Below are 27,618 nucleotides of genomic sequence, written 5' to 3'. Positions count from 1 at the left end.
AGTCCTGAGCTACTATCTACCTCATGGGAGACCCTTATACTATGTTTAATTGAACTTTACCTTGTACTAAACGTAATTCCTTTTATTAATGACTGTGGACTGTTCAATTGTAAACATGTATGGTCTTTCAGCTGACTGGTTAGCACACAACAAAAAGCTTTTCACTGTACTTCGGTACATGTGACAATAAACTAACTAAAGACTTCCAAAAATACAACATGTTGCATTTAGGCCCAGGGAAGGAGGGTGGAGAGGGAGGAATCAAGAGGGACAAGGAGAGTGGAGAGAGAGAGTTTAATTTATTTATTGTCACGTGTACAGAGATACAGTGAAAAGCTTTTTGTTGCGTGCTATCCAGTCAGTGAAAAGGCTGTACAATCAAGCTGTCCGTAGTGTACAGTTACAGGATAAAGGGTATAACATTTTGAGCAAGATAAAATCAAGTAAAGTCCAATTAAAGATAATGTACAAATAAAGGATATAACGATTAGAGCAAGATAAAATTCAGTAAAGTTTGATTAAAGATAGTTCTAAGGTCTCCAATGAGGTAGATGGGAGGTCAGCACTGCTCTCCAGTTGGTGAGAGGATGGTTCAGTTGCCTGATAACAGAAAGGAGGGTGAGGGAGGGAATATACAGATGTTGTGGGAATAGAATCAGTATTTGATTTCTCCCCAAAGGCATTTATTCAATTTTTAATATTGTAGCCATTTCAACCAAATAACGAGGCATGCCAGCCAAGACCACTGTTATAGCTGAGACATTCTTGATTACTTGATTAAGTTCAAGTGAGTTTATTGTCATATGTCCGTGATAGGACAATGAAATTCTTGCTTTGCTTCAGCACAACAGAACATAGTAGGCATTGACTACAAAACAGATCAGTGTGTCCATATACCATTATATAAATATATACACACATGAATAAATAAACTGATAAAGCTCAAATAACAGATAATGGGCTATTAATGTTCAGTTTTGTCCGGGCCAAGTTTAATAGCTTGATGGCTGCGGGGAAGTAGCTATTCCTGAACCTGGTTGTTGCAGTCTTCAGGCTCCTGTACCTTCTACCTGCAGGTAGCAGGGAGATAGATGAGTCTGTGGCCAGGATGGTGTGGGTCCTTGATGATACTGCCAGTCTTTTTGAGGCTTTCTTGATTAGTACAGGTCTGAGGTTATTGGAAGAAGGCAAGGTTAGGAGGGAGAGATAAATCAGCCATGATTGAATGGTTGAGTAGAGCTGATGGGCCGAATGGCCTAATTATACTCTAATTCCCTATGACCTCACTTGCTGGCCAACATATGTGTTTTAAGTCTAAATTCTGAATGTTCTGCTCTGATTCAATATTTAATATTCATTTTCAGAAATTCGATTTTGTGGTTTACTGCAAGTAAATACATGAACATTTGTTTAATTCCAGGAACACAAATGAGGATTCTACCGAAACAGAATATTATAACGGGGGCTTGACTAATTAAACACTGAGGACTTTACTTTAGAGCCAGGAGTAGAGTTTCAGAATAAAGTGATCACCCACCGAATGCTAAGGAGGGCAGGAGTTTCCTCTTACAGAAGGCAGTGAACATTTCTCAGTCTCTATCCTGAGAGCCTTGCAAATTAATTACAGCTATTCAAGACAGAGATAGGTTTTGGGCATAAAGATTATGAGAAAAGATGGGAAAATGGAGTTGAAATCAGGAGCAGATTAGCTCTGACCTTGCTGGAAGGTAGAGTAGGCTCAAAAGGCTGACTCTTGCTGTTGCTTGTTTCTCATCTTCACATCATCATGGCCAATATATATTGAAGCAAATTTTGTACAAGGAAATACAAAGTCGATCTCTTATTTCCCAATGGCGGTTCTATTGCTCCTTATCCAAAACGATGGGATGTGGATTACAGACAAACATGCTGTAGCATGAGATTTAGTGATAGAACTCACGGCGAACCTCCCTCAAATGAAACACAGGACAACACATCAGTTAACCACTTTGAACATATCTTTACTATGACACTGCATGTAAGAAAGTATACATTTGACAGTTATTAAATAGATAGGCTAGCCAAAAAGAAAGTGTATACAACAAAGAATGACATTCAAATACAGAACTAACATTTAGAGATAAGCGGCTGTGGTTCCAGAAAAGTTTTAAATTCAGGTAGTAATTCTAACATTTTGAATTACTTTCCCAGTATGAAACTTTCTCAAATTTGATAGCTGCCATTGTGTCAAGTCAGGTATATTTGGGTCTGGATTTTCTCCAACTGCGAGTGTGTTTGACATTTAACAGCCAAGTTCAGAGGCAAATTGGAAACTCAAAGTGGGGCATAGCATGAAGTTAGAAAACAGTATTGATTCAATACGCTAGATACTATGATTTGTTTAACAAAACAAAACTTAAGAATGACCATTGTAAATTTTCCCCACAGAACCAGTTGATACTCTAAAGTGCCACCACATATTTCCACATCCAGACCCCTTATTTTAAAATAGTGAGATCACAAAGCAGCCATTTAAATTTTTTTTTACAAAAATACATTGAATTTCATTTACAATGAAAACGTAAACTATGAAATTAAATTCATTTCAAATAAAAATGCACTCAGTTGTCAACATAATCCAAAGTTTAAAAAACACTTGGTTTGGTTTATACACCTGCTCGTTTTCCAGGGCCAATTGCCCATCAAGTCTTAATTCTTGTTTGCAATTTAATCTATGCATTTTTTTTGCAAAATGTTCCCTGAATAACTTTCTACTACAACAATTGTTGCACTGTAGCTTTCATTTTCACAGCTTGCCTATATTCCAATTTTAGCAGTGATTATTTGCATTATTTAACTGTCAAGTCCATCAATAGCTTCAGCACAATTGCAGTAGGCTTCCATTTGATCAATCTGTACACACTTAATATCAATTTAAATGACCACATGCACAAGTTCCCAAATACATGGAAGTATACTTTTCTCACACTGACAAAAATGCAGCTGAGAAAAACATTAAATTGACCAATTCCAGATATCAGACACTGTACAAACAGACCTCCATCTGCATCTATTGCTAGACCCAATGCTGTGGAGAAATAATAGTTAGAAGTGTAATTACCTTTAAAACAACAAGATGTTTTTGTCAAACAGCTGTAAACATGGTCTCACACCAAGACAATGAACTTTAGTTTTAGTGTTGAACAGCCAGTAGTGACTCTAGTCTCCTTAACATTATTGTTTTATTTTTAAAGGCAGTGGCTACAAACAAAAGTGCTATTTCAGTGCCTTGAATCAAGAAACGGCAGCATTTGCGACTTTGGTCTGTGCAGGTTCCAGCTGCATGCAGGGAGCTATGGAAAAGCACATTTTCCATTGATACATGAAGCATGCGTCAATCTGGAAACCAAATCATTGCCCAAACAGCCCCAACGCCAAACACAACACCCATATATTAACATAACAAACTAGATGCACAATGAAAGTTTATTTGTTCAGTGTATTGGGCATTTTGGCCAATACTTAAGTAAACTTGATATGACTAGGCATTTAAGGAAATGTGCACATTGTACCAAATTGTACAAGAATAAATTGTTTCACAATCAAGTCTTATGTTGGAAGTCTAAAGCTAGAAGAAACCATTGGAAAGATTGGTATAAATGTGTTAAATGTAATGTTCCCAATGTTATAGGAATGTAAACAAAAACCTCAGCACCATTGCCAAAGAGTCATCGATAGGCCAGATCATGTCAGCTCCCACCACTGTGGCAAGTTGCCATTGTAAAACATTTAGGACAATTTAGTACAATGCATTTCCTCTTAATTTAGATTTTTTCAAACCTCACAACATTGTGCAGAACCAATTACTTTACTCATGAAATTCATTCCAATTAAACAGCAATTCTCTTTCAGACACACAAACCCAGGTTTGAGTCATCTTTATCATGCTCTGCACCATTCTTGCGCTTGATAGGCCTCCTGCGAGAAGGAGGTAAGCTACGGCCCCGATCTTCCTGCTCTGATTCATTCACCACGTGCAAGCTCTCCGTGCTGCGGGAGGAGCTCTCGCTGGTCACAGAGGAGTATCCGGAGCTGAGTTCCCCTTGTAACTCTTGGAAAGCCCATGCTGCTGCAGATTCACTGCGGCTACATCTCTGTGACCCCGCAAGGAACTGTTCACCCATCAAGCTGTCTTCACTCTCTTCATCTGGCCCTGCACAACTCCCACTTACCACTACTGCGGCCTCAACCCCAGCAACATCGGTACCTGTAACAAGACATCGAGTTCAACCTTGTGGACCAGCTGGTTACACACTTACAAAGAAGTTCATATGCAAAGGAGAGGAAATATTAAATGGCGGAGGGTTCTTCACTGCAGCCAACTGAAATAATGGCATTACTTGTTACTTCAGCAACAGCTACTCTTCATAGCGAGTAGCCTGCATGACACAGACTGCATGAATAAATCTTAATTTAGACACATGCAGATCAATTAAAGAGAGACAGCTTGGATTTGTTAAGAGATCCTTTCTGAGATATGACTCAATTCTTTGTGAAGGACACAAGGTCAGTGTGTCTTAGTCTACTTGGTTTTAACAAGGCTTTTGATAAGAACTCACATGGTAGGCTGGCCAAGGAAAATGCTGCGGCAAATGAGATCCAAAACTGGTGCAGTGGCTAGATGCACCAGACAATGGTTGAAGGGTGTATAGTGGTCTGAAGGTTTTATCTGTGGAATTCATTGCCACAGACAGCTGCGGATGCCAAGTCAATGGATATTTTTTAAGGCGGAGATTGACAGATTCTTGATTAGTAAGGGTGTGAGGGGTTATGGGTGAAGGTCATGTGGTTGAGAGGGAAAGATAGATCAGCCATGATTGACTTGATGGGCCGAATGGTCTTATTCTACTCCTGGAATTTATGCATTCTGGCCCCTTTTTTTGTAATATATATTTTGCACTCTGGCTATTTTTTCTCTCTGCGCTACCTGTAGTACCTGTGTACGGCTTGATTGTAGTTATGTTTAGTAAAATGTGACTAGATACCATACAAACTAAATTGCTCACTGTATCTCGATACATGGGACAATAACAAACTAACACCAATACAAGCCCAATTCTGGAGGGCATCCTCAAGAAGTTTACATGCAAATAAAATTGTCTGCGAGGTTGTTGGTGTGGAGGAACGTTTTAATCTGATGACAGATATCAAGGAACAGTGTGAGCACAAAGGATAGGCCTGTAGATGTGTATAGGTTAGCAGGACAAATAAATAAGGGAATGGGTGACGTGTCCTTACAGAAGGCAATCCACATGGAGGCACTAATGAGGGCCGGGAGATTATGCTAGCACCACATCAACTAGACCATGGTTCTGGCCACCTCATTACAGGAAGGCTGAATCTAGATTGGTGAGAGTGCAGAGCGATTATGAATATTGCCGGACCTAGGAAAATTCTTGGGAATCCTGGGAAAATAGGGATGTAATGCAGAGGCTCTAATAGGCGCTGGTCAGGCTGCATTTGTAGTATTGTGAACAATTTTGGGCACTATATCTGGGGAAGGATGATAGATAGATAGATAGATAGATAGATAGATAGATAGATAGATAGATAGATAGATAGATCGATAGATAGAGATAAATATAATTGTGCTGGCTCTGGAGAGGGTCCAGAGGCGGCTTATAAGAATGATCCCAATAATTAGTGGGTTAATATATGATGAGCGTTTAAACGCACTGGGCCTGCACTCGCTGGAGTTTAGAAGGATGAGGGGTGGAGGGGGTTGGGGGGGGGGACCTCATTGAATAGTGCTCATACTTAGTGAATAGTGAAAGGCTTGGATAGAGTGGATGTGGAGAGAAAGTTTTCACTAGAGGGAGAGTCTAGGACTAGAGATCATAGCCTCAGGATTAAAGGACGTTCTTTTAGGAAGGAGATGAGGAGAAATTTCTTTAGTCAGGTGGTGGTGAATCTGTGAAATTCTTTGCCTCGGAAGGCTGTGGAGGCCGTCAATTGATATTTTTAAGGCAGAGATATATAGATTCTTGATTAGTACAGATGTCAGGGGTTATGGGGAGATGGCAGGAGAATGGGGTTAGGAGGGAGAGATAGATCAGCCATGATTGAATGGTGGTGCAGACTTGATGGGCCAAATGGCCTATTTCTTCTATTACTTATGACTTATGACCTTATGAAAATAGCTAGGAGGAAAGAATAGATTTTTCTTTGGAACAAGTGTCAGAGGGGAGAATTAAATCAAACCATTCTGAATCACGAGGGGACTAGATGAAGGAAATAGTTAAGATCTCCCATTCTGAGGGATTAAAATTCAGGGGAGACTGATTCAAGTAATTAGGATGTCATATCTTAATTTTTTTTGAGGTGATGTAGGTGATTGATGAGAGTGGGGCATGGATGTTGCCTGCACTTTAGTAAAGCTAATGGCAAAGGCCATATTATTGGCTGATTCAATAGATTAAGGCACAAGGTATTTATAGTGACTCGGCAGTACATTACATTCAAAATTAGTTAGCCGTAGAAGACGGTAGTAGTGGAGGGGTGTTATTCTGGCTCGTCTAGACCATTGGTGTTCTGAGGGATCAGTAGTGGGGCTGATTACTTAATTTGCAGATGTCACAAAAACGGGACAAGTTGAGCAATTGCTTGGGATTCTGGAAACCATTCACAAGATACATTTACATTTCTGTTGTGAAGTGTATAAAATAGAAATGTACATACCATCAGCATGTTTCTCCTCTTCACTTTCCTGGTCTCCGTCATACCCTGTGCAGGACAAGTCTAAACTCAAATCGAGGAAATCCCCCAGGAACGTGTCCTCATGATTAGACAATTCAACAATAGGAGTTGCCACAAAGTTGCCTCTATCTTCTCGAAAACTATCTTCTCTTCGTCTAAACAAAGGGAATAAAAATTCTCATGAAAACTAGCAACTGATCAATTGAACTTAAGCCCCAAAAAAATATTGTTTGCAAACATGCAAATTGCCCCTGAAGGTCAAATGCGCGAGCCACTGAAGTGTGTGGGACAGGTGAGTTTAAGCATTTCTGCAGACCTAAGGGTTCAGAGAGCTGTAGTCCAAAAGCAGGTAAATGAGATTAGCCCAATTTGCTAACTTGGCCAGTACAGACAAGGTGGGCCAAAGGGCTGATTTTGTGCTGTTACAGCTCTATGACTGATAAATACTAAATGTTAACATAACATTTAATTATTGTGGGAACATTGTTTGATCTCTTTCCACTGTTGCTCTCTGTAATGTATTCATGCATATTCATGCATATGTTAATGAGTTGGTGTTGTATATAAGCAGGGAATGTTGGGTAATAAATCTCTCTCTCTCGTGTTCCAGCCAAAATGTGTGTAAGTTATTAATTCTGCCGTCCTGAATATAACACTCTCAAAGTGCAAGTCAGCATGAGAAACTGACGTGCCAAGTATCCCAATTTACGAGTAACCGAAAGGCGATATTGTACCAAATGTTGTGGTAAATTTAAAGGCTGATGCTGAGCAAGCTCTCTTCCTCAGGCTGAGACTGAGGCAGTGTCTTGCAGGCAATGGTCCTCCACTCAGCCAATATCATTTCCCACAAACCACAGTGGAGAATAGGTACAGATAGTATGACTAGCATTGAGTTCAAAATGGTGCAAAAATAGAAAAGCTGATCTTAGTTAAAGCCTTCCAGGTAATATAAATTTGCGGGAACTGGATGAGGAATAGGAAGAATGTGGAGACTGAGGGTACTGCACAGGTGACAAGAGATGTCTCTGCTGCAGACACAGGACTTTACCAATCAGACAGCATCTCAGCTGTTAAAACAGTCTTATATTACTTTTTTTTTTTTTTAACTATTTTTTCTTATGACATAGGAGACCATTCAGACCATCAAGTCCTAGCCAACCTAGAGCAATTGCATTTTCCCTCTTATTTTTCTACTACCTACTCTCCCTCACATAGCCACCAGCTCCCCTCTGACTCTCCCACCGTTCATGTCTTTGAGAAGTGGGAACAAACCAGGTCACAAAACATGACAATTACTTGGTCGGAGCAACTGCTTGACGTAAATCTTTGTTATATCTTTAATTAAGCTATACGACAATTCATACCGTTTTGTTTTGTTGCCTGAAGGTGATGTCAAAAATGTGTGGATCTCAGGATTGGTGTGATCAGAAAGCGATGAAGGTTCATTTTCCTCTTTTATTCCTAGCAGACTACACAGCTCAACATAATCCATTACCTAACAGTGACACAAATGTAGAGTTAACAGAAAGCACTGCAATAACTTATCTTCAAAAGTTACTGTGATAAGAACCTTTACTCTGGCCTTACCAACTTTTGATGTTTGTATTGCGACAAGCATCCAGGGAACTTTCTCATTCAAAGGAGGAAGTAGTTTTGGGTTAAAGTCAATCAAAATAATCAGCGTGGATGCTTGTCAGGACACGTGACAATTATTTCATAAAGCTTATATCAATAATGCATAAAGGGCAGATCAGGAGGAGGCATCAACAGGAGGGGGACTGCAGCAAACATCCTGGGTTTGGGAGGCAGATGTGATATGAAGCATTACAAGGGAGATTGTCTGGGCAGTTCTGCATGTGGTGTCCGCCCCCACCCCTGTTTGATGGCAAGGAAAATTAGACTAAATATAAAAGCCAAGATAAATGATGAAGTACAATTGGCAAAAAATTTCTAGAGAAACAGATTGGCAAATCTTTTATCTATAAATTAGGGAATCCCAAGGACGCACATAGCCATAAATTTTGCCTGGGGAGCAGGGAGGAAAGATAGTTGGAAACTGAGGACATGTGCACATGCTGGAACACCCTGACTGCAGTGAAATTTAAATTTGGAATTTTTTTTTAAACTAGTCAGTGAAAACGATGACCACAAAATAACAACAGACATTCAAGGAGCTATTGGAAGGAAATTTAAAACAATTATGAAACTAAGCAAATAAATCCAACATAATCTTCCATTTTATCAGAGATGTCCTCATTCTTTAGGGAATGGGAGTTCCCCCCTTCCATTATAGAAGAGGCTCTCACTAAGGTCTCCTCGATATCCTGCAGCTCTGCTCTTGCTCCACCTTCCCCCCATTCGTAACAAGGACAAGTCCTCCTAGTCCTCACCTTCCTCATCATCAGCCGTCGCATACAGCATATAATCCTCCAAAATTTACTCCACTTCGAACGGGATCCCACTACTGGCCATATCTTCCCAACTCCACCCTTTTCTGCAGAGACTGTTCCCTCCGCAACTCCCTGGTCAACTCGTCCCTTCCCACCCAAAGCAACCCCTCCCCAGGTACTTTCCACTGCAACCGCAAGAGATGCAACACTTGTCCCTTTACCTACCCCCTAGACTCCATCCAAGGACCCCGACAGTCTTTTCAGGTGAGGCAGAGGTTCACTTGCACCTCCTCCAACCTCATCTACTATATCGGCTGTTCCAGGTGTCTACTTCTGTACATCGGCGAGACCAAGAGCAGGCTCGGCAATCGTTTCGCTGAACACCTCCGCTCAGTCCGCCTTAACCTACCTGATCTCCCGGTTGCTCAGCACTTTAACCCCCCCTCTCATTCCCAATCAGAGGGGGAGTTAAAGTGCTGAGAGAGTCAGAGTGAGGCCCAACGCAAATTGGAGGAACAGCACCTCATATTTCGCTTGGATAGCTTACACCCCAGCAGTATGAACATTGACTTCTCTAACTTCAAATAGCCCTTGCTTTCTTTCTCCATCCCCTCCCCCTTCCTCCCACCAGTCTTACTGTCTCTGACTACATTCTATCTGTCCCACCAACTTCCCTGATATCAGTCTAAAGGGTCTCGTCCCGAAATGTCACCCATTCCTTCTCTCCAGAGATGCTGCCTGTCCCACTGAGTTACTCCAGCATTTTGTGACTACCTTCGATTTAATCCAGCATCTGCAGTTCTTTCCTACACATAATTTGCCATTTGACTGATAGTTTTGATTGCTCTTGGTGCTTTACCAATACATAACAGTAGCTTCCCTACCTAGAATAACCTACCTTTTCTTTGCTAATTTGCTGATGGCGTTCATCCTCAAATCGTTGCTTCACAGCAGTAAGAGAGACTTTCCTGTAATCCTTGGGCACCTCATTATGGAAGCTAGCAGAGATTTTTTAGAATAAATCATGCAGAATAATTAATTTCTCATCTCTTAACATTGTTACCTTGTCCCCTCTAATAAATGCACATGATTAAATTAAATCTGAAGGGTCTCGACCCAAAACGTCGCCTACTCCTTTTCTCCATAGAGGTTGCCTCACCCGCTGAGTTTCTCCAGTATTTTTTGTCTACATGATTAAATTAAGGTAATTTAAAAAAAGATAAAATTACTGTATACTACCATTTACGAGCAAGTATGAAAAGTTACATTAAACAATTATGTTATATCCAGCCATTATCCTCAGTGAAATGGAAATATCCTATGGAGCAAAGCCCCTTTATCAATTACTATGCAATTTCTTTGAACTCTGCTTTCTGCAGTTCATGGAGGAGTATTAGATTGCCTTTGAAATGGCATAAAATATAGTTGTTTAATGGTAGCACTGCCCAAGAAACATCTGCATGAAATATTGATGGTACTGATGACCCGGAACATGGAGACCTGTAAACATTTAACCGGCGATCGGTAAAAGCTGCATTAATGCAGACGGATTGCTCAAAGTGTGTTGGGCAATTTTACAACTTGGGAAAAACTATTTGAAAATTTAAGATTGGACATGCACATCATACACAACACGACACAGATGCCATTTGGTTGCACTCACCATTTTCTATGCAGGGTTATTACACATGGAATTAGATTCTCTAATGTAAATCCAGTAGATTCTGTAAGCTGGCTTGACCATGGGAGGGCTAGAAGAGGAGCAGAGGAAAAGACAAAGACAGTGTTACAGCCACAGGGACTTATGTGCTTTCAACCAGAATTGTCACTGAACACGCGAGCGCTTCTTCCTTGTAATGAACTGAGAACAAATGGTGGCAAGAGTAATGAAAATGGCTCCACTCTCTGCCCTCTTCCCTATCCCCAAAAGCTTATTTTCCACATCTCTGCCAAATGCCAGAATTCTACAGCACTGTCTAAACTTTACCCTCAGCTTACCTCCGGTGCTTTAGCTAACAAACATAAGTCTCCGAGTCACAGTCCTTCCACCAGTGGGAACAATTTCATAATTCACCATTTCAATCACATCCCCCTACTCTATAGAAGCAGCATTTCTAGCCTTCTCCCTGTAAACTATTCTTCATCCTGCAATCTTTCTCCAGTTTCAATAGCAATAGCTCGCCATAGTTGGCTTAGAAAAAATATATATCCATGGCATTCCTCAGAGTTCAATTCTGCTGTCTAGCTGTCACGTTAAGCTCTCTCAACTTTAAAAAAAATTAGTTCCAACCCTTGTAAACTCAAAAAGTGTAGTTTAGTTTTAACAGTTTTGTTGATTGATGTTAACTAATCCATATTCAGATCTTGTTGCAGGTTGCTCCTATACCTGCTTATTCATTGCCAGGATTACACCAGATTTGTTTATGTTGCTGGGTTTAATGTTATTCCTTCTTTGAAAGTACCTAGACCAGTACAGCACATGAACAGGCCTTTCAGCCTACCATGTCTACGCTAACCACGACAACACATTAAACTAACACCATCCTTCTGCACATAATCCATACCCCTATTCTCTGCCTTCATGCTCGTCTCAATCGCTCTTGAAAGTTGCTATCGTATCTGCTTTCAGCATCTCCCTGGCATCTCATTCCAGTCCAGTTACATTGTGTAAAAAAAAATCCTCCCTTCACCTTAAAGCTATGACCTCTAGTATTCCCTCCTGGGATAAATAAAGTTCTAACGTATTCATCATATACACCCTGGAAAAAGGATTCTGACAATATAACTATTTTCCTCTATAAACTTCTTTCATGCCTCCCCTTAGCCTCCAAAACTCCAGGGAAAACAATCCCAGTTTATAATCAAACCTCTCCTTATAGCTGATACTCTCTAATCCGGTAACATTCTGATAAACCTCTTTTGCATCCTCTCTAAACACTCCACATCCATCTGCCACATATCCCACCCTCCCACCCTATTCTAGGGATTGTCTTGGTAAATCTTTGTTGCATCCCACCTATCACAAGAGTGTCTTTACTGCGGCAGGGAGACCAGTCCTGTACATGGTATTTCAAGAACAGTCTCACTAGCATCCTGTACAATTTCAGAGACCCTCCACTTGTGCTCAATTCCTCCTGCAATAAATGCCCAATGATTGCCAACTAGTTAAATCTACACATTAATCTGTACATGCATCTTATTGAACAATCCGTTAGTCCTATCATTTTTAAAGCCAATCCAGTAGTTGAACTACACCATTTATGGTGCCGTGACAGCATGATCTACCTAGGCAAAGACCAGATGGCTCTCACCTCTATACAATCAGTCTTGGTTTGAAGACTCCCCATTTTTCAATTGCTGTTTTATAAAAAATAAATTAATTTTTATTCTGCATAAGAACGCAAAAATGGTGTGGCAATGGGATTCGGCCCTTTGGGACTGCTTCGCCGTTCTTTAAGATGACAGCTGATCTACTTTCAGTGCCAGCTTCTAGCACAATCCACATATACTTCAGTTCCCTCAATGACTGGAAATTGATCAATTTTCAATTAAAACAATGACCAGGTCTACAATGGAAAAGTCCTGTTTCATCAATTTCAGAGACACGTTAAAATGTAGCAGAATTCTTTTCCACAGCTGCATAGAATTCTGCATTTGCCAACACAGCATCTTAAAACGTTACCTATTTGAACAAAAGGAAACAGTGTATAGTGCATACCATAATGCAGTTTACTAACCTTGCTTGTGGAGTACTCGAGCCAACAGCAAGGCGGCAGCAGTGGTCATGGCTGGGGAATACTCAGAGATGTCTGTGTATAGCAGTGAAAGCTCACAGATGTAGTTAAATAGATGCATTGTGTGCCTTTCTAACGGAGATATTGCCAGTAGCACTTCTGCATAATCTAAAATAGTAGGTGTCTGCAAAAAAAAAAGTCTGCATTAACTACGCACTGCATGTTGAGAGCTGGCTTTAAAGTTCTCATAAACACCATCATGAACAAAACACAGAAAAGTTAACATTTCATTAATTGAGAACACACAATTTATAACATACATAAACACAAACCAGGGTATGAATTGCAGTCAACCATGAGATGAGTTAACAAAATAATTTCAATGTCATGTGGTCATTCAAAATTCAGTCTTGAAGCAGGAAACCTTGTTCCATACCTCCTATATTGTAAGGGTCAAACAGACCATGTTAGCTAAAATGGAGTTGCCAGCTAAATTAGCAGCACAGCATGCCAAACCCTTCGAAACCAAGTAGATGTTCGAAGATATTCCCAAACAAGTCTAGTTATGGCTGGGTTTGCTGAGCAAAACACCGCAATAGTTGGGCGGACCACCTGCACCCACTTCCGCAAGTAGTGAAGAAACAGAGTGCACAACAGGCTAAGTGTGGCACGGCCTGATTGGTCGGGATAATGATTGGCTCATGGGAGGGGGGAGTATAGCACCGTCTGAATGGACCAGAAACGCCATAAAGAACCGCGCGAGGTGCCCTTCCAGAGCATGAGAAAACCCCAACCTTGGACCGTGTCGCGAACGGTGCCAGGAGGTTGACACCAGCTCACTACCCAGCGATGCGCTTTGCTGTGTACGCGGATACGCGAGTCTATGAGCCTTATTAGGTAGTGTAATAAAATACTTTGTGGTACAAACTCTGTTGTCTGAATCGGGTGATTTATCGAACTCAACATCGCCTTACATCACAACTTTAACCACCACACTCATTCTACAACAATTAAACTTGGAAAAATATTCAGATGTAGTGATCTAAATGTCACCAAATTCTGATTTCTTCAGAGCCAAAATTAATTTTTGGTAACTCATTAACACGTTGTGGTCTGGACAAGACAATTCACTGATATCACCACCCGCCCACTAACTGGAGAAGGGTAGCAAATGACAGATCATGTAAATGGCAAAAATAGTAACGGGACAAAAACAGGGGTTTGGTGCGAGGGGATCTCAATTGCCGCAAACTTTAGATGCCAGTGTAAACGGCTCAGAGAGGGTACAATGTATAGGAAGGAACTGCAGATGCTGGTTTACACCAAAGATAGACACAAAATGCTGGAGTAACTCAGCGGGACTGTCAGCATCTCTGGACAGAAGGAATGGGCGATGTTTCAGGTTGAGACACTTCTTTAGTTTATAGAGAGAGCACAGTTTGAGTAGTCATTTTAGGAAGTAGATGAGGAGAAATTTCTTTAGTCACAGAGTGCAGAATCCGTGGAATTCTTTGTCACAGAAGGCTGTGGAGGCCGTCAGTGGATATTTTTAAGGCATAGATAAGATTCTTGATTAGTACAAGTGTCCGAGGCTATGGGGAGAAGGCAGGAGAATGGGGTTAGTAGGAAGAGATAGATCGGCCATGATTGAATGGAAGAGTAGACTTGATGCGATGAATGGCCTAGTTCTACTCTTATTCCTTATGACCCAAGGAACACCGCGGACCCTATCTTAGAGAATATTAACGTCAGAGGCCCAGGTTAGATCCCGACTATGGGTACTGTCTGTACGGAGTTTGTATGTTCACCGTGACCGCGTGGGGTTTCACAGGGTGCTATGGTTTCCTCTTGCATGGTTTGTAGGTTAATTGGCTTCTGTAAATTGTCCCTAGTGTGTAGGATAGAACTAGTGTATGGGTGATCGGCGTGGACTCAAAAGCACACTGGACAGTCACCATGTGGTCACAGAAGTGGAAGGCAACCTCATCTCCATTACACCGCTACATCTCTTCACCAGATAAAAGCTGTCCAGGGTCTGCCCTCCCCAGAGGAGCATGGGTGACGCTCAACAGACTTTGTACTGGAGACGGGAGTTTCAATGCCAGCAAGTGGAGATTGGGGCTCCGCCAGAGCCCAGCCTGTGATTGCGGAGCAGAACAACAGACAGCCAACCATGTAATCTCGGGGTGCCCACTCTACCACCCACCAAATGGAGCTCAGGGCCTGGCAGACATTGACACAGAGACAACAACCTGGCTGCTCAACACCTGGCTTGAGATCTAACTATTCCTTTCGTTTATGTTTCATTTGCAAGAAGAAGAAGAAGAAGAAGAAGAAGAAGAAGAAGGCGTGGACTCAACTGAAGGGCCTGTTTCCACGCTGTATTTCTAAACTAAACTAAGTGGCGGGACTGGTGGAGGAGGATAACGTCATACAGCAGAAAGCAGGCCCTTCGGCCCAAATCGTCCCTGCCAACCAAGATGTCTACTCAAACCTACATTGCCTACATATGGCCCGTATCTCTCTATTCTATTCATGTAATAAGCATTTTGGAGCTAGTGACGTAACTCAATATATTTCAAAGTATTAATAGGAAAAGATTGACATGGCCCAAGAATAAATATCTTAAATTGGGGAAAAGGCTAATTTCATCAAAATAAGACAAGACCTGGCAAGATAGACTGGGGCATCCATTTAGGTCATAAGTGATAAGAGCAGAATTAGGCCTTACAGCCCATCAAGTCTACTCTGCCATTCAATCAGGGCAGATCTATCTCTCCCTCTTAACCCGATTCTCCCGCCTTCTCCTCATAACCTCTGACACCCGTACTAATTAAGAATTTGCAGGTGAATCTATAACCGCACAAAGAAGGAAAAAAGTGTTTGGACCAACACGTTTCCTGTGAGAGTGAAAACCAAGCGTAACAAGTACAGGAAATGTCAGATGTCGAAGGTTGGATAAAGAGAGAAAAAGGAAGCATATGACAGATAAACTGAAGATGAGGAGTCCCGTCAAGAGTGTAAACAAGTTAATTTATTGCCCAAGCTTATTTTGCTACAATTATCATTAAAGGTTTCACTATGAACAAATACCACTTGGCTCAGTTCTGCATAGCACTTGTAGTCACTCACTTTAATTTTTCCTCGAAGCGCAGAAATTATCTCTCCCATCATTCGTACCAGATCTTCATACTTGTAAGTGTTGTCCGTTAGCCAGACTGCTTCGCGAATAGTTAGGATTTCTTTACTAATAAAACTATGGAGCAAGAAATTTGAATAAGAAAACTCTGAAGACTTCAAATTGGAAGAAACATTTCTGAGCACCAGTTTTATGAAGGTAAAATCGCAGCTTATCAACTTTACCGTGTGCAGATAACCATACAAGCTATCCCTAGCAACTGGAGTCTGCCCCTGGGAACAGAGCGCAGCATTAGGTATCGATCCACATTGGCCACAGTGACATGCAGACACAAGCTGGAGAAGTCCTTCATGCTGGTCACCTCCACCAGCCAATCGATTAAAATATACCTGCAGAGACAGAAAACTGCTGGTTACAAAACTGCCATTTCTGTACAGGGTTGATTTCTGCAGATTTTGAAGCAGCACAAAATAGCAGAAGATATGGCGAATATGCAGGTCGGACAGTACCCTGCTATATTAAACAAACATAAGGGGAGAAGCAATCGCTTCAAGAATGGATCTCCAACCAGCAAAACAATCCATGCTCGCTGATGCATAGCTCGCTGAAATTAGCTAAACCTCTTCTTTCAATGGGCCAGATTTTATTCGGTCATCCACAAAGTGCGTAAAAAATGTCTCTCAACATCAAGGTAAAGCCTGCAAGGTAACTATAAGTTCTATTCTAAACCACAGGAACTATATCCATTATGGCGCTAAACGTAGAACACAGACAGTACAGCAGAGGATTTAGGCCATTCAGCCCACAATGTCTGTACTAAAACTTGGTGCCAAATTAAAGTAATTTCTGTTGCCTGCCTACACGTTCCAAATACTCACCACTCACTTTGCAAAACATTTATCCTGTACACCACTTTAAACTTTTCCCCCTCCAACCGTAAAGCATTACCTGCTCATCTTTGACATTTTTACCCTGGGGAAAATGTTGTGACAGTCTATCCTACTAGATCTCCTCATCTTCCGACACTCCAGAGAAACCAATCCAAGTTTGCCCAACTTTTCCTTATACCCTATAATTCAGGCAGTCTTCTGGTAAACCTCTTCTATACCTTCTCCGATAGGGCTGTAATGCGGCGGTCAAAAATTCCCACAATATTCCAAATGTGGAAACCATACAGCTGAAATATGACGTCATACCTCTTAAAGCAATGCCCCGACTAATGAAGGCAAGCATACCATATGAGATTCTTTACCACCCCATCTACTTATCTTACAAATTTCAGCGAGCTATGCATTTCGATCCCTCTGCATTTCAATGCTCTTAAGGGGCTTGCCATGAACTATATACTTTCCACTTGCATTCAACATCTCAAAGAGCAACATCCCACCCGTGCTCAAATTAAACTCCATCTGACATTTCTCCGCACATATCTGTAACTAGAATCATATAGGATGGAAACAGGCCTATCAGCCAAACTCAGTCATGCTAAACAAGTTGCCCTATCTATTTGCCCATATCCCTCCAAATTTTCCGATCCAAGTCTTTTAAATGTTATTGTACCTGCCCCAACTACTTCACGTGGGACTTTACCAAATTCCTTACCGTGTAGATAACATCCACTGCTCTACCCTCCAATCACCTCATCACAAATCTCAATCGAGTTTGTAAGACATGTCCTGCCATAGACAAAGCCATGCTGACTGTCCCAAATAATCCCATTCTCTTCCAAATGCAAGTAAGTCCTACCCCAAAGAATCTCCAATAGCTTCCATACCACTGACGCGAGGCTCATCGGCCCATAATTTACTGGATTCGCTCTACTTCCCTGCTTAAATACAGGAACATTCAAAATGGAACCTATCCCCAAAAGATTAAACATTTGCTTTATTGAATATAAAAACATCAGTAATGCCTACAAATTACTCGTTGCATAAAGGTGGCTTATTTAGCAAGTTAGTTCACGGCGTAATTGGACTCTCTGCCACTTTATGGAAATGATACAATGTTCAATAACAGTTCTCATTTTCTACAGCTCTCCTCACCAGCTGCCTGCCCTGCCAATCATTTCCAGTATCTTCTGATTTTAATCGAGTGACATGATTTGACATCAAGTTGCTTTATTGAGGCAAATTAAAACAGCAATAGAGCAGTGACCATGAGAACATGAACAAGCTGAGCAGAATAGAATGACTCCATGTACCTACAATTGATTAATATTATTGACTTATTTTAAAGAGAAGCTATTGATTTCACTCTAATTATCCCTGTAGGATCAAAACCACTGCAGGGAGGAGTGCTCAAGATTCCCACTGCTCTTTTGTGAGTGTGATGATTGCATGCCATCAGTGATCTAGCTCTAGCAGTGATCTAGACTTTAGGAATGCGCCTTTATTCACTGCTTGATCTCTGTAATGTGCAGATTTTGAAGTGTAACAACATTGGAAAAAATTAACCGCGAGCGACATCCTCTGTATACAAGCCATCAAGCATATAAAGTCAAAAGTGCTTTTAATTTACGCAACTCACTCCTACACTCCTACCCTTTTAGCCCACTGTAATTTCAGTAAATCTGCGTTAAATTCCCTTCAAGGCCAATATAACCTTTCTGACATGCAGTGTGGAAAACTGACAGCATCTAGATGAGTTATTCGGATTGAACACTTCAAAAAAAAAAATTCAATTTTAAACAAAACAACAGACTGACGATATCTGCATTTACCTCATTGTGTCATTCATGCCCTTTTGTACTTTGAACATTTTCTGTTTGAAGGATGGATAGGAAGACTGAAAAATCTGGGCCAGATGGTCTTTAGGTTTAGATTTCAGTCCACACAGACTGGCACTTCCACAGGTTTTGGCTAACGTCAACTGAAACAGAATTATAAAGATGTAGCATGCAATTCCAAAATTAAAGGCAAGATTACTCCAAGACCATGTCGTCACAGAAGCCAGAGGCATACTTAAATAGATGCCACTACTGGTTGCTGTGTGATGACTGGCGAGGAGGAAAGCTTTAGACTGCGGGAAGTTCGGTAACAGAAGGAATTGCAATTGATAAGAACATTTATCTCAGCAAGCCCATATTTATTCGATTCCCTCAGGATATAAAGACCGATTGAGCATGATCTTGAATACATTAGTTGATTGGGCTTCATAACCCTCACGAGGAAAGATGGTCATCTCCATTCTGATCAACCACTTACTGTGTGATTTTAGCAAATGTAACACTTCATTCAAACAAAATGCAGGCGACAACAGGTCAGTTTGTATGATATCTGTCACAGGGAAAATGTTAGAGACCATTATTAAAGATGCTACAGCAGAGCATTTAGATAACCAGGAAAAGTCAACATTATTTTCTTCAAGGTGAATCATGTTTGACAAATTACAGAGGAATGCGTAAATATTCTTAGATTTTCAGAAACCATTTCATAATATGCCACTTCAAAAGGTTATTGTGTGGAAGATAAAAGCTCATTCTGCAGGGGCTAGCACAAAGAACAGTACAACACAGGACCAGGTCCTTTGGCCTGCACATAAATCGATATCCTTCCATTTCCTGCATATCCATATTAGTGTGGATAGCAAATTGGCTGGCTAACAGAAAGAACTGGCATAAATGAGCCGTTTTCCGGTTGGCAAGATGTAACAGGGCTCAGTTGAACATGTGGGCAGATACCCAAGCCAGGAAAATCATCTTTGCATCTATGTAGTGAAATCCTGTATGAAATGTGTATGCTTCAATTGAGATCTGAGGCAAGTTGTCAATTTGGATCAAAGTTGTTGTGGTAATAGAAGACAGGTGGTGATGATGGAGAATGTTTACTATTTAGAAGTCTGGGATTTTGCAGTCCTTAAGAAAGAAGGTTGTGTGACACCCATCAACAAATGAATTGTATTTGATCTGCTCAAGTCCACAATAAGATTACCTTCTGGATAAGATTCCCTTCAATTTGAATATATGTTTTCAATGTGCATTCCGTCTCAATGTTTTTCGTAGAACTACAGGCACAGGGCTAGCAGATTTCAACCCAGCCCACAATGAAAATTGCTCAGGTAATAAACAATGTTTTATAATCACTGACTGAACAGAACTTAGATGTCCCACTATAATATTAATTTAAAATTCTCCCACTGTCCATCTGCATAACCAGTTAGAAGACTCTGGCCATGACCGGTAAAGAACACTACCGTTTCACCTGCCACACACACCTGCGCTTCCCAGCACCCTTTGGTTGCATAATCACGCAATGTCCTCAGGCTCTGGAGATACCTCCCAGGATCAGCTACCTAGCAAAACAAAGACCATCTGTAAAAATCCAGCAGGAAGAAAAGTGGCAGGCTGATGCAGGGAAATAGGAAAGATCAGCAAGCCCTCTTTTATTTTTTTGGAAACAATTTATAGGGTTGAATTCAAAATTCAGGATACAGATAGTCCTGCTCCAACACAAGAGGAGAGCTGCTGGAGGAGGCTTAGTGGATTGGGCAACATCTGTGGAAATGAACAGGTGACGTCTTGGGTCGAGACCCTTCACCTAGAGATGCAAACATAGCGACTCTTGTGTACTGCCTCAGTGTAATCTACTCGTCTTACACTCTTGACTTGGGTATGATTGTACTTACGTATAGTAAGATTTTACTGAATTGCATGCAAAAAGAGAATTTCACTTTCATTCCTAGGTACATGTGACAATCATGCACTATTGTTCATTGATTGAATAAGTGGAGGGAAAGTAATCACTATAAAGAGCTAGGAAAAAGGATGGGGCACAAGATGGCAAGGAATGGGTGGATAGTGCTGTGGAGGGTTTGATTGGCAGTAACAATCAAATGGAGTAGGGAAGGGCGGAGAGACCAATAGAGGTGATGTGAACTGAAGCTGCACATTCTGGAACGCAATGGAAGAGAAGGTGAAGAACGGAACAACAGAGGGAGGGCACGAACTAGCAGAAATGATCAGTCTAAAGTTCAGCCAGTCGTAATAGATAGATGGCCATTGCAAAAATACTGAACCTCTCATTGAAAGCTGCAGCCAGAGCTCAATAGGACAGACCTCTTGAAAGATTGAGCCATACATTAGCAATTTATGGAAACCCACCCGGAGCAAGCGCCATTGTTGGAGTATTCCATTTCAGCAATTCAACGCTAAATCTAAACTTACTGTTTCTTTATGGTTTCCCTCCCAGAGGTAGAAAGAACTTGGCAAGCAGCCATGATTCGAAGATTCTTCAAACATTGATATAGCCTGTTTCTGCCTTTCTTCATCCTAAATTAAAGGAAATGTTTATTTAATAGAATACTACTCAGGCATTAATTTAAAAAAAAACCTCTAATATTGTAAGGTGTACTGCAAAATTTCACAACAGTATTAAAGTAAATGAAACATAACAGAGCTATCAGGGCAGATAACTACCATGATCAGAACAGGGAGTGAAGGAGGGAATTGCAAGTCTCAGCAATGAAAGATAGACAACTGTCAATGAGTTTAGATTAATCAGCATCGTGACCACAGTAAAACAGCACAAACATAGACTGTTACAGGCTTTAGAATAGCATTCAAAAAGTCAAATCCAGAAGTGACAGAAGGCATGCATGAGGGTTTCAGAAGACGATGCCGGGCCAGTGGACTCGGAAAGATTAAGTTTAATAACCACGGTACCAACCTCAAAGAGACTCAGAACTTTGGCCAAACAGTAAGTTAGCGATGCCACATTAGCCTAAAAAAGACAATACAGGATTTAAGAACTTGCCTGAATCTGTTATAACATTCAGCACCTCTGCCCAATTAAAACATAATATGCACCAACTAAGAAAATATCTTAATCCAACGCTTCTTTTACAAAATAGTATTCAGCAAGGTATTTCAATTCTACCATGTGTTGTATGCAATTATGAAAGTTAATCTATGTGAATGTCTTAATATATTTTACATTCACAAGGTTCCTTGAAAATAAATATTAGCAAAAAACAAAGGAAATTAGAAATTTTCCTGGAGAACTGGAAGGCGATCTTTATTTCTCCATAGCTGTGACACTACATTCTGAACTCTGCTCATTGTCTTTATTGTACTGCTTGTTGTACTCATGTATAATTTGATTTGACTGGATAGGACAGTTTTTCCATTGTATCTCAGTACACGTGACAATACACCAGTACCAATACCAATCCATTTAATGTAAATGGTCAGAGCAATTAACAGCAGTTTTCCCAGAAGTTTCAAATTACTGCCATGTTTACTATAATGAGCCAAAGCATAAAATTAGCAGATGTAACACAATATTAAATTAATTCAATGGACAAATGTATCAGGGCTTACTGATTTATCAAAAACTTACTGATTGTAACAGACACTCGTTCTTTAAACTGTCATAGACTACGGCCTTACAGCAACTCCCAGTCAGAGACCACGGTGGTCTAATGAACAGCCACACAAAGGGACTTGCATCAACATTCAAACCTTCGGCAAGGCTGAAGAAGTGGGAGGCCTTCAGTCCGTTCACTTCAGCACGGCCTTCATCAGCAACTGAAACTGGGAATAAGTGCATTTCATTACTTAATGGAAAGCAACACAAGTATAGACCCATTAATTCACGTTTTAACCACAGGCCTGCCATGTTTAAAAATTGCTCAGAATATTGGCCCATTTCATTCCACCACTTCTTTCATGAATACAGTGGACAAGCATCGACAATCTCTACATTTAAATAAGACCCATTTAGAGAAGATGCTTATTCTGGATTCCAAATTAGAGAAATGTAAAACTAAATCGGATTTTGTGGGATTCTGTGGGAGAAAATTACGTTCAATTCATCATCCAACAGTTCTTGTAAATCGTCAATTGAATTTTTAAAAAGCAGAATCAATACTTACGTCCTTCATTGTAAAGGTATGCTATCCCTAGCTTTATTGCCGCCTCAAAGTTTCCACTTTCTGCAGCCCTAGAACAGAGTGTCATGAGGATTATAGCAAAGATTTACTCTTGCCCCCAATCCGCAAATAAATGAACATTTTGGCTTTAATAGTTTAACAGCAACAGTTTTATTCTACGTTCTAACAATTAGTAATCTGCATTTCATGCATTTAGGGACAATGTTCCTTGTTCATTGTAATAGTAATGATTATCCAATGCTTAAATGAACATTTGCTAGTTTAGCACAAGGTCCATTTAGCCAACTATAAGTGATGACGCAACAAGCTAATGCAAAACTGAATAACTTGCACCCAAACAAGACAAGCTAATGAGCAAGGAATGAGGCTAGCGCCATATCAAAAGAAGGAAGATATTGGAATCTAGAAGTGGTAATAGGGTATACACAAGAAACTGCAGATGCTCATGCGAGGAGAGTTCAAGATGACTTATTTTTCATACTTGAGTCCAGAGGAATGTCTCAAAGCATAAAGTCATCCATTCAGGACACAATAAAGAAACAGTTGGGGGAGAAGCAGTAGGAAATGAGTTACTGAGTGTATTCAAGACAGAGATTCATAAAAATGTTAGACAACAAAGCAATCAAAAGATAGAGGCCTTGTGCAGGAAAGCAGTCTTAAAGTAACAGATCATTCTTGGCTAGATTGTTTAGTGAGGAGGCACCAGGAGCAGAATGCCCATAGCTGCTTCTATTTGTGTTCGTTGTAAATCACACATCTAGACACATCTGATAACCATACCTTTCAAAGAGCCACCGATTTACTGGAGAAGGCCATATCTCCTGAAAGTTTGCATGGGCCCATACACTGGAGTGATTGTCAACAATGGATTTAAAGAGAGGGTGTACCTGAAAGACAGGAGTTGAAGCATTTCAGTTGTACGCATTTTACACAATTTATATTAAGAACAAAGCATTCTTTAATTTCTGGAAAGATTGTAATTCCAGGTCACTTTAGTTCAGGTAAGAGATCCTTTCCTCTGTGAGAGAACTTTTGGTTAGCTACACTTGTGATTGAATTGTCCGTGGCACTGCGTTCCAAGGCTATTGCAGCTGTACAGTTAAAAACCCAACCACAGCCAATCCAGACCCTACACCATAGATTAACCTTTCAATACCCAACTAATGTCATTCAGAGCTCCATCATCTCACTGGTTTGCCAGCCTTTTGAAAAGAACACAAGATCTACAGCTCATATAAAGGGAGCACTCGACACTGGTGGTTACTGCAGAAACTTCAAATCCTCCGGTTGTGGACTCAATAGGGTGATTTCACCAAATGTCAAATGAGCGTAGATCCCCCCTCACGTGACCGAAAATTTTAACTGGAGGACATATCTCAGTTTGGTACATGTTAGTGAATGGGGAAACACGCACTTTCCCACCCGTTAAAAACATGGAAAACGGCCGATTTTTGAGCTGACATTTTCTGTGCTAGTCGGGGTGACCGTGAAGCACAGCGACCTAAATTTTCAGGCAAAAAAAAAGATAGAAAGTAAGGTAATTACAAGAGGGAACTGAAGGTAGAAAACAGCGGAAGTGAACAGCAAACATTTGCCGTGGTGATTTACAGGTCCAAAATATCGGGAATTATCGCGTTTGCTCGCTGAATTTCATCAAAAGTAAGGAATTATTAACTTACTTTTGATGAAATTCAGCGAGCAAACGCGATAATTCCCGATATTTTGGATCTTTAAATCACCACGGCAAATGTCGGCTGTTCACTTCCGCTGTTTTCTACCTTCAGTTCCCTCTTGTAATTACCTTACTTTCTATCTTTTTTTTTGCCTGAAAATTTAGGTCGCTGTGCTTCACGGTCACCCAGACTAGCACAGAATATTTCAGCTCAAAAATCGGCCGTTTTCCATGTTTTTAACGGGTGGGAAAGTGCGTGTTTCCCCATTCACTAACATGTACCGAACTGAGATATGTCCTCCAGTTAAAATTTTCGGTCACGTGAGGGGGGATCTATGCTCATTTGACCTTTGGTGAAATCACCCTATAGTATAATAAGCCACATTTGAAGTAAGTTTTGTTGCATCTCTTTTGACATGAGAGTTCGACCACAATTGTATTAATTATTGCATTCTCATCTCACCAGTTAAGTAAATGAACTCACCGCTCTGAAATGCAGAATATCCTGAGCAGGAAGACATTGCAAAACATAAAGCAACACATCAGTTGGAAGACTGAGTAGTGTCATGGCTGGTGTACTTTTCTTCACTCTTTGTTTTGCAAGTAGCAAAAAACATTTTGCACATCTACAGCGAAACACTGCAAAAAAAAAAGTACGGAAAATAAATTTGCTGTTACATTTTGCTGATTATCCTAAACTCGTCACCCCGGTTTCATACAAGAACTGCATAGAGAATGCACCAGGAAGAGCCAGGGTAGATCAGGATACTCTCTTCCTCAAATGGCAGGCAAGACAAGTAAGGGCCAACAGGAGGTGGGGGGAAATCAAATGGTGAACAAGTGAAAACTATCACACTACACAATTTAAAATTCACACAATTTGTTATTTATTCAAGACATGCTCAAATATCCACTGTGATATCTCGACCCAAAACGTCACCCATTCCTTATCCTTCTCTCCAGAGATGCTGCCTGGTGACAGGTGAACATACCGCCACCCTAGACGCCTGCTCTGTGCACCCTAATGTCCATCCTATCCGGCACTCCCCCATTCCTATCCTCACCCCTGGTGGGGGAAGAGGAAGACCCAATACAGAGTGTTTAAGAAGGAACTACAGATGCTGGAAAATCGAAGGTACACAAAAACGCTGGAGAAACTCAGCGGGTGCAGCAGCATCTATGGAGCGAAGGAAATAGGCAACGTTTCGGGCCGAAACCCTCAGAATGACAGGAGGTGGATGGACACCCATTGCCCACACCCGCTTCCCTTTCTCACTCTCTCACCAAAACCCATCCCTACAAAACCACCCTTCACCAAAATCCCCCCACAGAATCTCATCCCCCCCCCCCCCAAAACTAGCCCTCATCCAATCCCCCCAACTATACCATCCTTCCATCAACAACCTCCCCACCCACCCCCAAAGATTATAGAGGAGCAATTCTTTGCCCACAACCCTTCGGCTTCCCTCAGCCGGGGGAAAGAACCCAACGGGAAGGGATCTACCGCCCCGGCCTCTCCCCCACCCAGCGCCCCCATGCCCGGTGATCGCCTCACCCTCCGACCGCATCTTCAACCGACGCCGCCGTCTAGTCGATGCAGAGGCGGAGACCGAATCTCGGTGCTCGTGCCCGCTGGATCCCGGTGACCCGCTGCCGGTGCCGCTCGTGCCCACTCTCCCGCCCCGCGCGCTGACCGTTTCGAAGCCGCCGCTCGCGGACCTATTCAAAATAGCCAGTAGTGATTGGCCGACCGCTGCGGCGTCACGCCACGCCCATTGGCCTCCCCGTCGGTCAATCAGAAGCTCTCGTTCACTATCCTCCATTTTCATTGGTCGGTTCAGCATCACTTCCGGGTCGCTGGGGCTTCCCATTGGCTACGGACGATGCATTTTCGAATCGGCACCGCAGAGACGTCAGAGCCGTGCAGACCCTTCGGCCCCTCGCGTCCCTGCCGTGCAGGCACTTCGTCCCAGCCAAAGATCCTACAGCGGAACTCGTCCCATTTGCCTGCATTTAGCCAATATCCCTCTAAATCCTTGCTATCCAAATATATCTGTCCAAATATATTTTAAAAGTCATAATTGTATTTACTGCTATAGATTCATCGGACACCTCATTCCAAATACGGACTAATCAGAATGGAAAAAGCTGCCCTCGAGGTCGTTCAAATCTCTTTTCTCTCACCCTTAAGCCTATCCCCTCGCACAAAGACTGAGCACACTTTATCCATGCCCTCCCGACGATCATGTAGATCTCAATAAGGCGCCCCTCAGCCCCCAACACTCCAAAGGAAAAAATCCCAGCCTATCCAACCCCTCCCCAAATCCAGGTAACATCCTGTAAATCACTTCCTCACTCTTTCAAACTTAACATCCTTACTGTAGCTGGGCGATAAGAACACAGTACTCCAAGTGTTGTCTCATCAACGACTTGTATAGCTGCATTATGTCCCAACTTTTGTACTCAACACATCTTCGCATGCACTGCACACCATGATCCTGTGCACCCAGATCTCTCAGTTCTCCAGGGCTCTACCATTTACCGTGCAAGTCCTGCCCCAGTTTGACTTGCCAAAGAGCAACATCTCGTACTTGTTGTTAAATCCCAATGCCTCCTTTGGCTCATCTTACCAACTTTTAGACACAATACAATTTGGCCCACGCCGACCAGCAATTCCTGCACACTAAGACTATCCTACACATTAGGGACAATTTACAATGTTAAGCGAATTAACCTACAAACCTGTATGTCATTGGACTGCGGAAGCCGGAGCACCCGGAGAAAACCGATACACGTCACGGGGAGAATGTACAAAGTGTGTACAGACAGCACCTGTAGTCAGGATTGAACCCGGATCCCCGACGCTGTAAAATAGTAACTCTAACATGGCACCATCGTGCCGCCCCTTAATTACATCTTTGAAAGCAAGGTGACCAAAATTAAACACAATTCTCCAAGAGCATCCACTCTTAACGACTTGTATACTGTAACATAATGTCCCAACCTCTATACTCATGACCGTAACTGAAGTTTAGTGTGCCAAAAGTTTTCTTCACCACC

General features: G+C 41.5%; 1 protein-coding gene across 1 annotated transcript; it reads right to left on the bottom strand.

The window, feature by feature from the left end:
- Nucleotides 1-1,979: 1,979 nt before the first annotated feature.
- ccnf (cyclin F) lies at nucleotides 1,980-26,444 on the bottom strand. The gene is made up of 17 exons (XM_055651455.1): nucleotides 26,114-26,444; nucleotides 25,043-25,197; nucleotides 23,667-23,773; nucleotides 22,869-22,936; nucleotides 22,334-22,527; nucleotides 21,662-21,715; nucleotides 21,160-21,264; nucleotides 20,211-20,288; nucleotides 18,718-18,866; nucleotides 16,223-16,387; nucleotides 15,992-16,115; nucleotides 12,863-13,043; nucleotides 10,789-10,876; nucleotides 10,024-10,123; nucleotides 8,100-8,230; nucleotides 6,718-6,890; nucleotides 1,980-4,246 (listed from the first exon to the last, which is right to left on the bottom strand). Exons 1-17 carry the CDS (start codon nucleotides 26,427-26,429, stop codon nucleotides 3,888-3,890), a joined length of 2,547 nt encoding a protein of 848 aa, XP_055507430.1. The 5' UTR covers nucleotides 26,430-26,444; the 3' UTR covers nucleotides 1,980-3,887.
- Nucleotides 26,445-27,618: the final 1,174 nt, after the last annotated feature.

The sequence above is a fragment of the Leucoraja erinacea genome, chromosome 20, assembly GCF_028641065.1.
Source record: "Leucoraja erinacea ecotype New England chromosome 20, Leri_hhj_1, whole genome shotgun sequence".
Lineage (NCBI taxonomy): Eukaryota > Metazoa > Chordata > Chondrichthyes > Rajiformes > Rajidae > Leucoraja > Leucoraja erinaceus.
The sequence above is the reverse complement of the archived record's forward strand: the minus strand, read 5'-3'. Positions and strand labels throughout refer to the sequence as shown.

What these genes read in the sequence shown, in the direction of transcription:
- ccnf (XM_055651455.1), bottom strand. Translation starts at nt 26,429, where the DNA reads ATGGGAAGCCCCAGCGACCCGGAAGTGATGCTGAACCGACCAATGAAA. An exon ending in AATCGGTGGCTCTTTGAAAG is followed by an intron (nt 22,937 to 23,666) that starts GTATGGTTATCA and finishes ACTCTGTTCTAG; the next exon opens with GGCTGCAGAAAGTGGAAACT. An exon ending in ATACCTTTACAATGAAGGAC is followed by an intron (nt 22,528 to 22,868) that starts GTAAGTATTGAT and finishes ACTTATTCCCAG; the next exon opens with TTTCAGTTGCTGATGAAGGC.